This window comes from Nannobrachium achirus (genome assembly GCF_963921795.1).
Source record: "Nannobrachium achirus genome assembly, chromosome: 16".
Lineage (NCBI taxonomy): Eukaryota > Metazoa > Chordata > Actinopteri > Myctophiformes > Myctophidae > Nannobrachium > Nannobrachium achirus.
In genome coordinates, this window is record NC_137823.1 from 53,351,561 (window position 1) to 53,368,920 (window position 17,360).

The window sequence follows — 17,360 nt, forward strand, 5'->3', positions numbered from 1 at the left end:
AAAGGACCATCTTCACCCATGTTCAACCTATCTTCATATAATTGGTCCTTCACTAATGCTCACCATTTGTGTATATTTGGTGTCTCGGAGGAGGGCTGTGGACATTTCAGAAACCTGCCTACCAGTGACATCATCGATGGCGAATCCATGCTAATAAAACTGCAGGCCTATTCCTGGAAAGTTACCTTATCTGTTTGAAATGACCAACCCACCTACCGATGAATGATGTCACTGGTAGGGGGGTTGGGTTTCTGGACTGTCCACAGCCTTCCTCTGAGACACAGACCGAGTAGAAAAAAATGGTAGTATATTACTAGTAAGACGCATCAGGGCGACATGCGCCCTCGCGCCAATTCTTGGCCATCTGGCCAGTGATGTATATCGGACCAGTCATCCATATATGGAGATCCATTCACTGTATATAGTACATCCATGTTATGCCCATACATGGAGATCCCTGTTTGAACCAGCCACACAGATATGGGCCATGTCTTGGCCGATCAATGACATCAGGGATCTTCATATATGGGCGGTATCACCTGTGATGTCACAGTGATGTGTCAAGGGAACCACAGTGTCAGGCGCAACCTTCAGAGATACACGGATACGTGGACAAGATGTGCCGGACATCACAGTGACATCAGAGCATGATGTCAGAGCGGCAAACCCATAGACTGTAAAAATGTGTACGCGTCTACACGCGGACAAGCTGTGACGTTTCTCATAGTAAACTTGCGACCAATTACAGGAAGACAGGTTGAAAATGGGTGAAACAGGGTGAAACAGGGTGAAACAGTCTTTTAAGCCACTTTGCCTCCCAAGAATACTAATGCAACAGCCAAGCCCCTGGCAATGTGCATTGGATAGCAGCATAGTGCTTCTTTGGATATCACCGCGCACCCCATGTCCACCATGATTCGTTTAGCAGACGTACTGTAGATGCAGCAGTGCACGGCACCCTCCCGAACCACAAAGCCAGAGTTAGTTGAGCAAGTTCCCACACTGAGCATCCAATGGCCTTGCACATGGACCAGCTGATAGGGTTGGAATCATTTATAATTTATTTTGAAATTGCAACCATGTCGACATTCAACATACAGTAATTACAGAAAAGCTTCGAAAATTATTAATTGGCTGCCACCCCAGGAAAATCCTCCTCTACTTGACTTGACAAGAAGAGGTAAGACTCGCCTGGCGTGGGTGTTGTCCAATGAGAATTGCCCTGGGCATGGCCATTAAAGTATTCGTGAAATATATTGGAATATCAGCAACATTGAAACATTTCCTCTCATTTACAATTTCCAGCATAGTTGGAAAACAGTCAAAATCATAATACTAGATTCATACAAGTGCCATAAAGATAGTCTCGCTCCCCAAAACCTTCAAGACCAATAAGTGAGTATTGGTCATCATGGTCAAGTAAGTAAAATAATTGGGATTGTCACTTCAGTTATAATACGTGCAGCTCTAGGTTGTTATTGCACACACATAACCTGAAGACAGGATTCGTGACTCTTTTTTTCTAATATTTCCTTTCATGCATATATTTCTTTCCAATCCATTTCTTTCTTAATGAATTGAGGTTTTGTGTGTTTTGAGTTTTTTGGTCGTTTTCTTTTTAAGTTCTCCTGGGTTTCAGTCCTCCCATATATTGTCACAGTGACCCGGTGGTGACCCTGTCCTCCTGTATTTGGGGTTCCCCAGGGGTCCCTACTAAGTCCCCCTTTTATTCCCCTCTACACCAAATCCCTTCGGCGAAAAACAGTCGATCCACAAGCTCACAACACCTCACACGGCAAATGCGTTGTGAGCTTATTGATCGGTTAATTTCGGCGAACGTTTGCCTATTTCATGCAAATGTTGGCCTATTATGACCTGCCCAGAGTAGTACAAGAGGAGAGTAGTGTCACGCTTTGATCTCGCCGCAAAGCGGGAGTGGCGTCGCTGTAGCCTGGTGACATTCCTAACAAATGTCTGCTGCTCTTCAGCCCTGTTCACCTCCATTGTAACCGAAGCATTTTCACTCGCTGGTAAGTAGACTAAATCACGTCTTTTTCCCCCTTTTAACACATTCACAGGCCTCTCCAACTTCGGCAACATTATTATTTCTCGTAATCGGCTCTAGTTAATGTTTCTTGTAAGAAAAATTACTTTATTGACTTTAAAATTATTGACTTTATTGACATTAAATGTACTGAAAATTAACTTGGAGAGGCCTGTGAATTTGTTAAAAGGGGGAAAAATACGTGATTTAGTCTACTTACCAGCGAGTGAAAATGCCTCGGTTACAATGGAGGTGGACGGAGCTGAAGAGCAGCAGACATTTGTTAGGAATGTCACCAGACTCCAGTAGGCTAAATAGTGACGTCACGTCTGCTTTCCAAGCTTACAATGGGAGTCGAGCGTAAGTGTCAGAACTCTCTCTTTTTAGGGGTCTGGACCTGCCCATAACAGAGACACCAGAGTCCACGCGGCTAAAGGAAGCGCAGGTCGGCAAACATGTCCTCCGGGTCGTTGCACTTCTTCTGGCACACGCAGGATGAGACCCACTGCATCTTCCAGCGCGTGTCGGAGCCTCCCTTGCAGTTGAAGCTGACGGTGATCATGCGAGACTTGTTGGGGACGCAGCAGCGCTTGTCCGTGCACACGCCACAGTACGTGGGCTTGTACTTCTTGGTGCTGGTGCAGCCCGAGAGAGACAGCTTCTCTGCTTTCTTTGCCTGGAACTTTGCACGGCACGTCTTTCCCTTTGGCATCTAGAGAGGGGATTGATATTTCACAATGAATATACAGTAGCTACCATTGAATACATATTTCTATTTCAAAAAGCTGGTACAGTCTCCAATAGGCTTGGGTTGTATCTATTCTTATTGCGACCGAAGGTCGCATATACTCTGAAAAACCGTGTCGCTTGAGTGTCCTTCCTTCCTTCCTTCCGTAACCTCTGTGATGTCAGTGTGATGTCAGCGAGTTGTGACATCACTTCCTGTACGGGGCGGCTACACGAAATGTGGATAACACTATATATGGAGATAGTCCAGTCCATCATGTCATATGGGACTACCGTCATAGACAGTAGCCAAAAGAGAAGGATACACAAGACTAAGAAAGACAAAAAAAGGAGGAGGAGGATAAAGATACCAAAAGGAGAGAGAAGAAAGGGTGGATGAGGTACAATGTGTCTCAGAAAAGAAAAGGAGGTGGCTCGACGTTGGTCATTTGGACCTATACATGGAGAAATGGAGCGAACCTGTTTGGCCTAAACATGGAGATGTGGTACAGAATGACTCATATATGGGCATAAAAAGTATGTCATGTGACATCACTTCCTGTACAGACAGTCAGACAGACAGACAGCCATTGACTCCGGCCTAACAATGGCTACTGTCTATGACGGTAGTCCAATATGACATGATGGACTGGACTATCTCCATATATAGTGTTCTCCACATCTCCATGTTTAGGCCCTATCGCTCACACCCTAGGTGGGGTTGGCGAATGGCGATAGGGCCTTTTTTTGTGTGGAGTTTGCATGTTCTCCCCGTGTCTCACACACACACACACACACACACACACACACACACACACACACACGCCAAAAAGGGTATGATGACCCATAATGACTTCATCAGTCACCGGATCTGATGATAATATAAAGGCCAGATGATCAGATCGCTCAGTAGTTCATCCATATAGATTTCAGTAGCATCTGTAAGAATCAATCCTCAAGACTGGTGAAAAGGTTTAAAGCTATAGTGTGTAAGTTGCTCAACTAGTGGTCAGTAGCGGTATTGCTTTTTTCGGCCGTTTTTCGGCCGGAGTCGTCGCGGACCACCGCCGCGGACCACCGGAGCGGCGCCAGCAAACCACCGCGACCGATAGTAATCCGTGGAGGGGTAGAACGCATGGTAGAACGTAATTTTCTGGCCAGGATTTGTGGATTAAGAGGTTAAAATCCTTCACCATGGTAAACACTGTAGCCAAGCGGAGGCGCTTCCTGGAGACCAGAGCAGATAAGCTGTGATTGGCCGGTAGTGTACCATGTGTGCATGATCGGCGATGTGATTGGGCAACGTATACACAACGTATACAGATGATGCAGATTACGTCATTTTGGCGCGAAATCCCGCCCCTGTCACTGCTAAGAAGAAAACATATAAAGAGAAGGCTTCAGAAGCTGAAAATAACGGAGTGGGTGTTCTAAAACTTTAGCGATTTAACAGTTAGGACAATTTTAAGATTTGTTTTATAAAAAGAGTTACATGGTACAACTTTAAGGCCACATGCCAGCTTTTAAAAGCCGAGCTCTACTATATGCAGGAAACCCAAGAGCGGGACAAACGAGGAGGAGGAGAGCTTGAGAGGTGAGAGTAAGAACATGAAGAACATGAGGTTGACTGTTTCAGCTTCTATTATCACACTGGTTGTGATAGGTACTTTGTGTTTTTACTGCTACGTGACAGTCGTGAATGCCAATGTTGGAGAGAGGTCAGCGGAGGTTCCAAACGGAAAGGTTCCAACCATCTCCCGGGGACCACGATACATTGTGGAGTATCCCCATGATGACTACAGCTTCGTCGTGGACGAGCCGGAGACGTGTCGACAGCAGAAGCCTTTCACCGTGCTGATTGTCCCAGTTAACCCTCGCAACAGAGCCGACCGCGACGTCATCCACAGGACATGGGGGAACGAGACCCGGCGCCCCGTGTCGGGCCAGACGGTGACCCTATTCTTCTTGCTTGGCCTGCCGACCGGAGCAGGAGCCGAGCGGGTCCAGCAGGACGTGCTTGAAGAAAGCCGGCACCACCACGACGTGCTGCAGGCCAACTTTGTGGACTCCTATGCCAACCTTACAGTGAAAACCATGTTAATATTGGAATGGCTTGAGTCTCGCTGCTCCAACACCTCATACGCCATGAAGATCGACTCGGACACATTCCTCAACCTGCCTAACTTGGTTGAAATGCTGCTGAAAGCTCCCGCGGTCAACTACCTGACCGGCTATGTTGCTTATGGATTTTGGCCTGTTTCGAGAGACCCAACCAGCAAACATTATCTACCTGTTGGTGTTTTCTCAGAGTCTCATTTTCCACCATATGCGATAGGAATGGCCTACGTTTTGTCCTTAGACCTGCCCAGAAAGCTTGTGGAAGCTTCCAGGCACATTAAGCCGATTTACATTGAGGATGCTTTTGTGGGTTTGTTAATGAGACACTTGGGTGTTTCACCCACTGACCCCCCACATAGATCACTCTTTGACCTTGATGTGCCCTACAGTCGCTGTGCTTACTCCAAGCTAATAGTCACCCTATGTGGTCGAAATGCTGCCGACCGTATCACCATTTGGGAAGACTTCAAAGGACCAGGTCCTTACTGTAGTGTATAGAGACTCACCTGGCACGAGGTACAGTCAGAGATTAAAACTCTTTAACTGCCAGAGTTAAAACATCATCTATCCTCCTGACAGCATTCAGAGAGTTTTTCACTAACCTTTGAAAAATCACAGAATATTTTGCATCTCCCCGATGTGGACTATGGGACTACCGTCATAGACAGTAGCCAAAAGAGAAGGATACACAAGACTAAGAAAGACAAAAAAAGAGAAGAATAAAAAAGGAGGAGAAAATGTAACAAGGAGGTGGCAACGGGGCGGCTAGATAAAGTTATTAGGCCTGGATCCGACTTTAAGTCGACGCACAGGATTCCAGAAGTGTAGCGCTTATTCGCTCTTGTATTGTAGAAAAGTGAAGTGACGGTAGGCTCACTCACAGACTCTACACCCACCACTGATGTGACGTTTAGATCACAGATTTATTATTTACAGGTTGTGTAGGCATGTGGTTTTGATCAATGGACACACACCCTCTCACAACAACTCTGCAGTGAAAATGAACCAGAAGACACTGTGACTTAATTAGCTGAATGAACTCCACCTGCTTGTGGCATAATTATCTGAACAAACTCCACCTGGTGGTGGAAGCTACCACTCTAGGAGGGGTGAGTGGGACTGAACCAACTGGTATATACTGTATATATTCATACCCTTCTGTCACCAGGGTCTATGGTAAATTGTGTATTTTCCACAGATGGCCTTGGCAAGGTCACTCTTGTGTTTTAGTACAGTGTTTCAGCCATCTCATCTACAGAGTGACCTGTCAGGAACTTGGGGGAGCTTGGCTTGCTCATCACTAGGGTGCAACAGTTAATTAAACTATTCCTAATCGATTATTACAAATATTTTTTTTTACAAATTTACAATATTCTAATACATTTTTGGGGAATTGAAATGTTGTTTTCTTAAAAATATCCAAAACGGATGAACTCGGACACGTTGCAGTGTCGCCCTAAAGGGCGAGGTCGCGCCATCTGTCTTGGCCATATATGGATTCTGTCATCATACATACGATCCCTTTTATGCCCATATATGGAGATCCCTTTTATGCCCATACATGGAGATCCCTGCTCTGAGTATCTGACATGCACTGTGATGTCACCTGTGATGTCACAGTGATGTGTCAGCCTTTTATACCCATATATGGAGATCCCTGCTCTGAGTATCTGACATCACTGTGATGTCACAGTGATGTGTCAGGGGAACCACAGTGTCAGGCATTACAGACAGAAGGAGATACGGTCAAGCTGTGACGGTTCACATACTAAACTGCGACCTATGGTCGCAATTAAATGGAAATATAGTAGAACGTTTTCACACTGATTCATTGATGTAGAAAAATATCTTCTCTATCTATACATCAATATACCAAACAGAAAAGTAGTGGACAGTCGCATCCCTAGTACTCGTCACCTTGATGCTCTTGATCAGGCGCTTGTCGCAGGGCCGCAGCAGACACAGGCGGCGGTCCTTCCTCATCTCGCACTTGCCGTTGTCGTTGTTGACGCGCACGGAGATGCCCAGGCCGCACGTCTTGGAGCAGGGGCTCCACGCTGTGGTCTGGATCAGGCAGTTCTTCTTCCAGGCTAAAGGAGGATCCCTGTAAGCTTTCAGTATTACAGTTAACCACTTAAACCCCCAGCATCCTTCTATTGTGGGGGGAAAACTCCTGCCAAAGCTTTCCCCACAATAACAGAAAACGGACCCTCGTGCAGAGCCCTGAGGGACTCAACAATAATAGGGTTTAAGTGGTTTAAAGGGCACTTTTGTGGCAACAACTCCCTAAATACTAGTTATAGGCAATCCCATTCATTTCAGTGAACGAATCATTTTGTTCGCGTTCACGGTAATGATCCGTTCAAAGCGATCACTGTTCATAGCACGATCGAACGGATGTGTGAATGACACATTTCAGGGTTTTGAACAAATCGTTCACGAGTCTTGCTAATGATTCGAATCTTATGAACGACACATCACTACTAAATACACACCTAGACCAGTGATTCTCAACCTATGGGTCGTGGACCACTGGTGGATCGCGAGGGTTTTGCGAGTTGGCCGCCGAAATATCTGAAAAGCGTGTTAATTCCAGTGATCCAAACCAGAACACAATCGACTGATTGATCATTAAAATAAATGTGGCCCAACTCTTCGACCACTTAACGGGATGGGATGGGTGGGCTATGAATGCTTTTGAGATTTTCAAGTGAGCCCTGGTCGAGAAAAGGTTGAGAACCACTGACCTAGAGGAATACCGCGATTTTTAGAGGTGGAGGCACACACATCTGCCCAGTCTCCCCTCCTAACCAAAAATGTACACTAAGCTATTATAGACAGACAAATAACAAAAATAGCCGGTCTACAAGAATATAATGTAACACATTGCAACCCTTTGTGGGCTTGTAGTGGGCTGATATGTTATTTTTGCGATTTCTGTACTAAATCTCTTACCAAACACAAGCTCACAGTCAAAAACGCAATGTGTTGTGAGCTGGTAGATCTCCACATTTCCGCCGAATACGGACACCAGGGTTCAAGTGGATAAATCCCATTGAAGGGTTCTCCCTACGCAAAAGTGATTGAAGTGGAATTTAATTTAAGTCTTTGCAAACCTTAAAAGAAAGTCTTCATAAGAAGTGTTGGTTGTGTGGCTGAAGGTCCCAAGAAACCAGAACCTTTTCTGGGTTGTTTTTTTCTTTCTTTCTTCGTGCCAAGCAAAGCAAAAAAGATTTGCCTCAAATACATGAAAGTGAGGTTGTGTTCAGATCTTTGGATGAAAAGTGAGCGACTCCACCCTCTGTTTTCCCTCTTATGAAGCTGACCACAGCCCAGTCGCTCTCACATGCACTGCCAGGGGCGTCACAAGGGGTAGGAAAGTGGGACTGAGTTACCGGGGCCCAAGGTGGTGGAGGGGCCCTAATAACTTTATCTATTGAAAAATAGCAGATATACAAGCTCACAGCGCGGCACCGAGTGCCACGCTGCGAGCTTGTAGATCTGCTATGGACACGGTGCCGCGCTGTGAGCTTGTATATCTGCTATTTTTCAATAGTTAACATTCATGGGGGGCCCGCAGTGAATCCTTGTACCCAGGGCCCAGAATTTGGGGTGACGCCCCTGTGCACCGCACTACAGCGCTGGAAGAAGTGTTTTACTTACTGTAATGTAATAGCAGCAATATCTCAATGTAGGTCTGTTACGAGTAAAAGTCCTCTATTTAAACCCAAAAGTACAAAAGTGTTGATGAAAATATACTTACATCAATAAGTACTAAAAGTGAAAGTACGCATAGACAACTTTTCTGATGGATGGGCACACATTTTTGTGCTTTTACCCCTCAGCACGGGAACACATTTTTGTGTATTACAGTACATATAGTACAGTATTTTTTTTTTTTTTAATTGATAGCTTACACCTTTGTGTAAGCTATCAAATAGTTTTGGAATTTTGTTTCTAGCTGCTACGGAGGCTGAGTAATACGTTTTCCAGAAAAACAGTGGGTCATTTTCAAATCGGACTTATGCTGCATTCACACTGAGAGAAGCCAAGCTAATGGTTTGGCTTGGTAATGCAATGTATTCTCTATGCAAACCAGCTTTATAAAACTTCCAAGCTTTCTTTCCAGCTTGGAAATTTTAAAAGCTTGTTTGCATAGAGAATACATTGAATTACAAAGCAAACCATTAGCTTGGCTTCTCTGTTTGTGTTTCTGTCTTTAAGGATTTATTTTTCCAAATCTGACTTAGGGCTAAATGGGTTAAAAAAAGGTCTAAAATAGTAAAGATATATGTATTTCTTTCCTTCTTAATAATACAATTCTGCAAAGTAACTATAATATTTGCCTCTGAGATGTAGTTTTATGTATAAAGTATCAAAAAATGGAAATATTCAACGTGAAGTAAAAGTACCTAAAGGTTGTACTTGCATTCCACCACTGCACTCTACAACAGTGTTTCTCAAATTGGTGTGGTGTAGTGTGGTGTGGTGCTAAAACTGCAGTCGAAAAGGGGCTAAAAAAGTGGATTCCAGGGACTCTGTGGGTTCCTTTAGGGGGTCTAAATTGACCCATACAAGCCTGTAACTCTGACGGGTCCATTTGGTTCCATTTGTACACTGTCAGAGTTAAGGGCAGACCTTGAAATTTGAACGTTTGAGAAACACTGCACTCTACAAAGCAGTGAAGCGCCCACTCCTCCCCAGTCCCTCCCAAGCCACTTTGACAGCAATTAGCATTCCAAGCCAAGACAAGCTGGCAATTCTCCCCTCCCTGGTTTGCTCTACAAACACACACCTGGCATGAGCATGTAGGTAGTGTCCTGCTGGTGCTTCCTGGAGCCCTGGCCGCTCCGCAGGCCGGCTGGCACGTTGCCCATCAGCGGGGCGGGGCTCAGCAGACCCGCCGGTTTCTGGATGAAAGCAGGGGTGCAGCCGATGGCGCCGGCGATACACGTGCACTTATAGAGGGGGCTGGGCTGGAAGGCTTGACCGTTGTCATAGTGGAGCCCGTTCAGGTCACACCCCACTCCCATCATGTCTGCAAGGAGGAGGAAAAACAAGTCAGGACTCTAGTGGTACCGAATAGAGTGTGTGAGAGTGTGTTTGTTTGTGCGTCTGTATGTGTGGCATCAAGACATTAGCTGTTGTTTGGTAATTTTCTTGTTTCTTATTGAAATACATGCAGATCAGAGCTGGGTATAGCCCCATATAGAATGTTACCTCACCCTCCGCTGCATACTGTTGTGCTCCGAGATGAGGTCCTACGGGGATATCACCGGGCTGAGATAGAATGCCTCCACGCTGAGGTAGATCACCCTTTTCCCCAAATTGTATCCAAAACTTAAAGGTAGTCCCACACTCCCAGAGTATGATTTTCCATCCGGCGGTACATAAAACATGCACAACGGCATTTGGAAAACGGTTTAAATCACTTATTTAGAGAATAAGGAGCAGTACTGGCAACTGCCGCGGGGGGAGTTCCGGTTGAATGGGAAAACATGACACTGGCTGACAAAACTAGTGATTTAAGCGGGTTGTTTCATGCCGTAGTGCATGTTTTATGTACCGTGGGATGGAAAATCATACTCTGGGAGCGTGGAACTACCTTTACTTTATGGATACAATTTTGTGAAAAGTGTGATCTACCTCGGCGTGGAGGCATTCTACCGTAGCCCGGTGATATCCCCGTAGGACCTCATCTCGGAGCATGCACAGCAGTATGGCAGCGGAGGGTGGGGTTCTATATGGGGCAAAGCTGAGTAATATGGTCAAAATACCTATATCCCGCAATGGTTTTGATGGAATTATATTCTTATTAACAATTGTATTTAATTAATGTAAACACATTTTGGATTTATAATGATAGAAATGTCACATGTTGGTGGGGTTTTCACATAGCCTATAGGAAGCATGCAACTCAATCCGAGTTTTCAAAAATAGCCGATCTACAAGTTCTGCTATTTTTGGAATTCTTTTGAAAATGTTCACCTACACAGTATAATGACCAAAATAGTGACACCAGGGTGGAAAGAGCTCAATCCGGTGACAGTGACAAAAGCAAAGAATCACTCACAAGCGCAAACTCCGACCTCGAACTTGGGCCGGTCGGCCGAGAAGTCGCAGTACATGCCCTTGTGTGGGTCGCACACGTCCCGCTCGTTGCACGGATCCCCTATCTGCTGGGCGCAGCTCTTGCAGCATCCGCACCCGTCCAGAACGGAGCTCACCCCCGGCGCACACTGAGGCTTCGCCCGACACTTGCAGGGCCACTGGCAGAACTGCTTCCTCTCAGCAGCCGCCCGCCCGTCCCGGGCAACTGGCAGACGACCATTGTTCTGGGCCCTGCTCAAACTCTGGGGACACACACAGGAGGGACAGTTCTTGGTGCTTGGAAATGACTAGGGCATTCACCAAATATTCAAAGTCACTATTCAACGTTGTTCACCGAAGTCGAATATTCGCTTTTTTTTTTTCTTTTTATTGTTTTCTCTTTAAAAAATATAAGTTTATAAAGCTTGGCTAGATAGGAAGTCATAAGAATGAGTTGTCAATGCCCCTGGTGGATGAATTTGTTAATGCTCTATACCAGGGGTTCTCAAACTTTTTTTAGGCAGTGACCCCCAAAATAAACATATTTGAACTGGGGACCCCCACCCTGACAAGCACTTGGAATTGTAGGTATTACATTAATGTGCCTCGGTTCCGCAGACAAATATTGTGAAAATAGCAGATCTACATGCTCTCAACGCCTCGCAACGCAAGGCGTTTTGAGCATGTAGATCGGCTATTTTCACAATGTTCGCCTTTTGCTTACTTAATATTTAACAGTTTGGCCAGTCCTGTCGAATATTCGACTATTCGAATACTTTGAGATCGAATAATTCGAATACTAAAAATCACTATTCGTGAATGCCCTAGAAATGACATGAGGCTGATTTCACGCAGGCAGTGGTGAATTCGCTTTTGTCAGAACGTTCAACTTTTCCATTGCCGCAGCGCGGCAAGAGAGTGGTAGCCAACCAGGAGTGCACTGTTGTCTGGCCACTAGTAGTTCTCAACCTGTGGGTCAGGATTCTCTGGACTCCCACGCAATTTTTGGGGGGGTCCCCAGATGACAGTGAAGTGACACTGACAAGTGAAGGACTTTTAAGACATTTTTAAACATAAAACAATTAAGAAAATATCTTTTCAAAGTAATCAACAAACCCATATATTATAAAACTGGTCTACAGATCTACATATCAGCTTTTTTTACAATATTTATCTGTGGAACTGAGTCGAACAAAATGTAATGCATCAACAATTCCAAGTGCTTGTCGGGGTGGGAGTCCCCATTTCAAACATGATTATTTGGGTGGGGGTCACGGCCTGAAAAGGTTGGGAACCACTGGACTAGGCGTACACACGCTAATAGGTCTACTGCAAGGTTCCCCAATATGCGGCCCGCGGGCCATTTGCGGCCCGCGGCTGGCTACTGTCTGGCCCACACCAACCCCAGTAAGAGCAGCAACAACACTAGTTTATCGTCGTTGTCGGGTGGAAATCTTGTATCTCCAAATTTCTACGTTCTTCTGCAAATCATACAAGGCCGTCACACAAAAGTAGTGAAAACAGCTGATCTACAAGCACACAACGCCTCGCGGTGCGAGGCGTTGTGTGCTTGTAGATCGGCTGTTTTCACTAGTTAAATCATTTTTAAAATAATAAATGCAAAACAAACGGTTTTGGACATACAAGATTTTCACCCGACAAACGACGATATCTGAACTGTCGCTGGAGTAGCGTGAACGCCACCGCCGCCCCCTGCAATGTTGTGGCCCTCGGCTTGGTACCCTAGACATAATTCGTCGGCTATTTTCCGCACGCAACACCTGAGAGCAACCAAACATAAAATGACTCTTCAGAATTATTAGTCCCTCCCTAACGTTTTAGTCTAGTTTTTATTTTCTTGACGAAATTGTCAATATATTTAGTCTTAGATTTAGTCATCACAGCTTAGTTTGTATTTCGTTTTTATTTAGTTTTCGCCAGTGAAAAAAACGCAGTCGACAAACATTTTTCGTCATAGTTTTAGTTGACGAAATCAACACTGATGGGGATGCACTTGTACATCAAGCCGCCTCACGCTACAGAAACAGGAGTTATGCTGCATTCACACTGAGAGAAGCCAAGCTAATGGTTTGCTTGGTAATTCAATGTATTTTGCGTAGAGAATACATTGAACTACCAAGCAAACCATTAGCTTGGCTTTTCTGTATGTGAATGAGGCATTAGGCTCCTGCCCTATGGGTCACATGACCATGGAACCATTTGGCTACTTAATCGGGAACCATTTGTTTCCAAGGCTACTTATTAAAACAAGGGTGTCGTGCACTGACGATTGCTGATCTACAAGCTCTCAACGTTGCGGAGGCATCATAGTGAGCTTGTACACACAACATCATAAATGACAACACACAACATCATAAATTAAGCATAAATAGTGCAATAAATAACAGGGAATAATGTGCTAATTCAGACTGACTGTAAAGTGTGGATGCAATCATGTGTGAGTTGTTTGATCATCATTACACCCTACCACATAAAATGATTCTTCATACTGACCTCTTAAACTGAATTTGGCCAGGAAACATTGTTTTTCTAAAATATGAATAGGTATGGTTTTTCTATTTAGATAGTACATGGGTATTAACTAAGATTTTGTGTAAGAAATTAATGGAAACTCAAGTGAATGTTACTTGAAAGCCCATACATCATTTACAGAAAGTAGCTCCTGCACCTTATGACCAAAGAGACCACACTATAAAGAATATGTATTACCTGTTGAATTAGATGTGCATTTATAAAGGAATTAAAGGTTAGAACATATAAATAGCCACCAACATAGAAGAACATGATTCCTACAGCAAACTGTCAACGAGAGATTGATAGTGAAGAAGTGAAAGTTGAGTACTTTCAGCCAGCAATTTGTGGCGGTTCACATATCATCAGCTTACTGTACATCTCAGCCAAATTTATCTCCCAACAAAAAAAAAATACATGTTGTGGTTTCTGGGGGGAATAAAATTAAACAGAAACCCTTTTTTAAATCTATTCAGTGTAGGCGGCCATGTTGAAATCGAAATGGTTATAACACTCACCCAGATCTAAAAGGGATCCCTGACTAATACGACAAATATGCCTTAATACATTATAATTGTCCTCTATAACTACAATGTAAAATTAAAAACACCTAAATCATTTTATTTCTTCTAGAAATAGCTAATCTTTCACTCAATAGGGGAAATGCCTGTCGCAAGTTGATGATGTCATAAATGTCATGTGTAACTTTTATGGCATGCATGTGCAAAAAAACAAAACACAATCACATTTGAAATATTCATTTGATGCTCATATTAACCATAGGAAATATTACGTTTGTTTTTATTTGCACATGCATGCCATAAAATCCATAGGGATAGATCACAAATTACATTTATGACATCATCAACTTGCGACAGGCATTTCCCCTATTGAGTGAAAGATTAGCTATTTCTAGAAGAAATAAAATATTTAAGGTGTTTTTAACTTTACATTGTAGTTTTAGAGGACAATTATAATGTATTAAGGCATATTTGTCGTATTAGTCAGGGATCCCTTAAACAATCAGCCCTTTGAAAATGAAATGTATACATAACTGTGCAGACATACACCGTCCAAGGTACAAGTACCAAAATAGCTTACTGGTAGAGGCCTGGAAGCATGTCAATACAGTTTTAAAAACCCATTTAGGCCTAGAATTATTGAATGCTTTAACCAGTGAAAAATAGCAGATATACAAGCTCACAGCGCTGCGAGCTTGTAGAACTGCTATTTTTGAAAAAGTTGTGAAAATGTGTGCAAATCTTTGAATAAATGTATTTTCAAAGCGAACGTTTGTAACTCAAATTTTGCTTCTGGGTGGTCCCTGGAACTAGATATTTTGAAATGGGGGTCCATGGCCAAATAAATATAATTTTGGGGGTCCTTAATATGAAAAGGTTTGAGAACCACTGACATAGTAGTCTCTCAAGAACAGACTAACTGAGCTCCAGTCAAGTGAAAAGGACCTTTTCTTTGACGATGGCTGGTCAGATTGCTGACATAGAAACATATTTTTTTTCCAAAAATCTTAGAAGGATTCAAAAGACACTTATAGAATCGGGTCAAAATTCTAATTTTCACGATTTTTCAAAAATAGCACATCTACAAGCTCGCAGCGCGGCACTCGGTGCCGCGCTGTGAGCTTGTATATCTGCTATTTTTTTTTTATATTTAAAGCATAAAATATTGCGTCATAATGTGTTCAGGCCTAAATGGGATAATTATATGCAGCTGTAGAATTTGGTATACTCTAAAAACTGCTTGGTATTTTCTGTGATGCAATCCCTGGGCGATGTCCTTTGTGTGCCGTCTTCCCTGACAATCCCTTGCTTCCCAGGGGTCATTGGAGGTCACGCCGAAAAATCTGAAGCCTTTCTGCCAGGTTTGCAGAATGTGCTAATTTACTGTATCTGTGTGAAAACGGATCAACCGGAGCTTCTGAAAACACATACCTCATCCTTTGCTCCATTTGTCTGCCAGTGACTGCTCCTGCATGACATAAAAACACGACCTTTCCCCCAATAAATTATAAAAGCACCATCGGTTACCACCCAGCCAACTTGGAAGCTTTTGGCTGTGACTAGAGTTTGTCTGCAATGGACATTTAACTACAACAGTGGTTCTCAGAGTGGATTCCAGGGACTCTGTGGGTTCCTTTAGAACAGGGGTGGGCAACTTTGATGATGGCGAGGGCCACTGTATTTCCACCTTCAATCCAGAGGGCCACATTGCATATTGCTACGTCCTACTTTGTCATTCTAGTATCTCATACAAAAGAAGCAAAAACAGCAGATCTACAAGCTCAAAACGCATCGCGCTGCGATGCGTTTTGAGCTTGTAGATCAGCTATTTTTGCTTCTTTTGAATTGGAATCCTGAATAATTTTTTGTTGTTTTTGAATTGGAATCCTGAAATGTAATTTTTTTTATCTAATTTCAAATGCATTTAGTTATATACCGGTAGTCATGTTAACTTTATGAACCTAAATACAAATACATTGGACATAATAAATACATTTTAATACTACTATACTAGTCATTTAGCCACTAATAGACTGAAGGAATTAAAGCAGGTCATATTTGGAATTGTAACAGCTGAAATCAGTAATATATCAGTATTCCGGTATTAACCTGTGGGCCGCATTAAGTGAAGGTGGGGGCCGCATGTGGCCCATGTATGCTTTAAGGGGTCTAAATGGACCCATGCAAGTCTGTAACTCTGACAGTGTACAAATGGACCCTAACGGGTCCATTTTGTTCCATTTTTACACTGTCAGAGTTAAGGGAAGACCTTGAAATGTAAAAGTTTGAGAAACACTGAACTACAAGACAACAAAAAAACATAGCCTCTCAATATTAGACAAAGCTGAACCGTGAGCAGCTGATGCTGTGCACTGACGACATCCTAGCCATATCCCAACAGTAGTGTGTTTACAAGACGCCCTTTTCCCTTGCTCTCCATACACTGTAGGCAGGTATTGGAGTGTCTCAATCAAGCGTTGACCTGTCAGGAAACGCAATTTGTCTCGTGTGAGCTGGATTAGAAAAGAAAGCTAAACACTCTTACCTGATGGGCTAGCAGGAACAGCAGGGAACGGTAGAGGAGTAGAGATAGCATCTCTTTAAAGTATTCAGGTTGGTGTGTGTGTGTGTGTGTGAGCTCCAGGAGCAGGCAATGGGGCCGAAAAAGAGTTGAGAAGGTGGGCTTGAGGAAGGGAGGGACTGGAGATGGGGGTGGGGGGGGGGGGGGGGAGATGGAGAGAGCCTGACCTGTCGGAGAGGGGGGACAAAGCTCCCCTCTGTTTCCTCTCTAAACACACCTTTCCAAAGGAGAAATATTTGTCTTCATAACTGCTGGCCTGCTCCTACAACCTCCGTGTCCTGCCGCTGCTGTTTATTCTCGGGTCTGCGGAGCCCATTGCTCAACGTCTCGCTCACGCTCATATTAAGGTTTATCCGGACGTGGTCGTCTACTCTTAGCAGTTACAGTAGATCTCTATGAAACGGTTAATATTCGGTGTACTATTCCCCCTTTTGATAAATTTCTCGAATGTACTTTTACTGTACTTTAACTAAGCACGGGGGCCGCGAGACAAAAAAGTCAATTCATGGAGTTAAATGTGTGGCACGTGTAAATGCATTCAGTGTGCAGTGTACTGTTTGGTCTGAATGCGGTGCTAAGCGGTGTGGTCCTACTTTATGTGGACTGGAGCGTATTTGAGTTCACATTCCTTTATTATTTACACTGAGTAAAGAGGGCCCTCAGAGCCAGCCCCTCTGCCCCCCGTCCCCTTAAAGCCACGGGCCCTTTAGCCATTCATACAGTATGGAGAAAGGCTAGAACAAAAATG

At 43.9% G+C, this 17,360-nt stretch overlaps 2 protein-coding genes across 2 annotated transcripts; one reads left to right on the forward strand and one right to left on the reverse strand.

Moving 5' to 3' along the window:
- Positions 1-2,474: 2,474 nt before the first annotated feature.
- Positions 2,475-16,627, reverse strand: ccn6 (cellular communication network factor 6; the record flags this gene model as incomplete). Its single annotated transcript, XM_080744595.1, has 5 exons — positions 2,475-2,756; positions 6,806-6,999; positions 9,684-9,926; positions 10,962-11,241; positions 16,577-16,627. The coding sequence occupies 5 exons, from the start codon at positions 16,625-16,627 to the stop codon at positions 2,475-2,477; spliced, it is 1,050 nt and encodes a 349-aa protein (XP_080600721.1).
- LOC308300318 (beta-1,3-galactosyltransferase 2-like) lies at positions 4,379-5,386 on the forward strand (the record flags this gene model as incomplete). Its single annotated transcript, XM_080744134.1, has 1 exon — positions 4,379-5,386. The coding sequence occupies one exon, from the start codon at positions 4,379-4,381 to the stop codon at positions 5,384-5,386; it is 1,008 nt and encodes a 335-aa protein (XP_080600260.1).
- Positions 16,628-17,360: the final 733 nt, after the last annotated feature.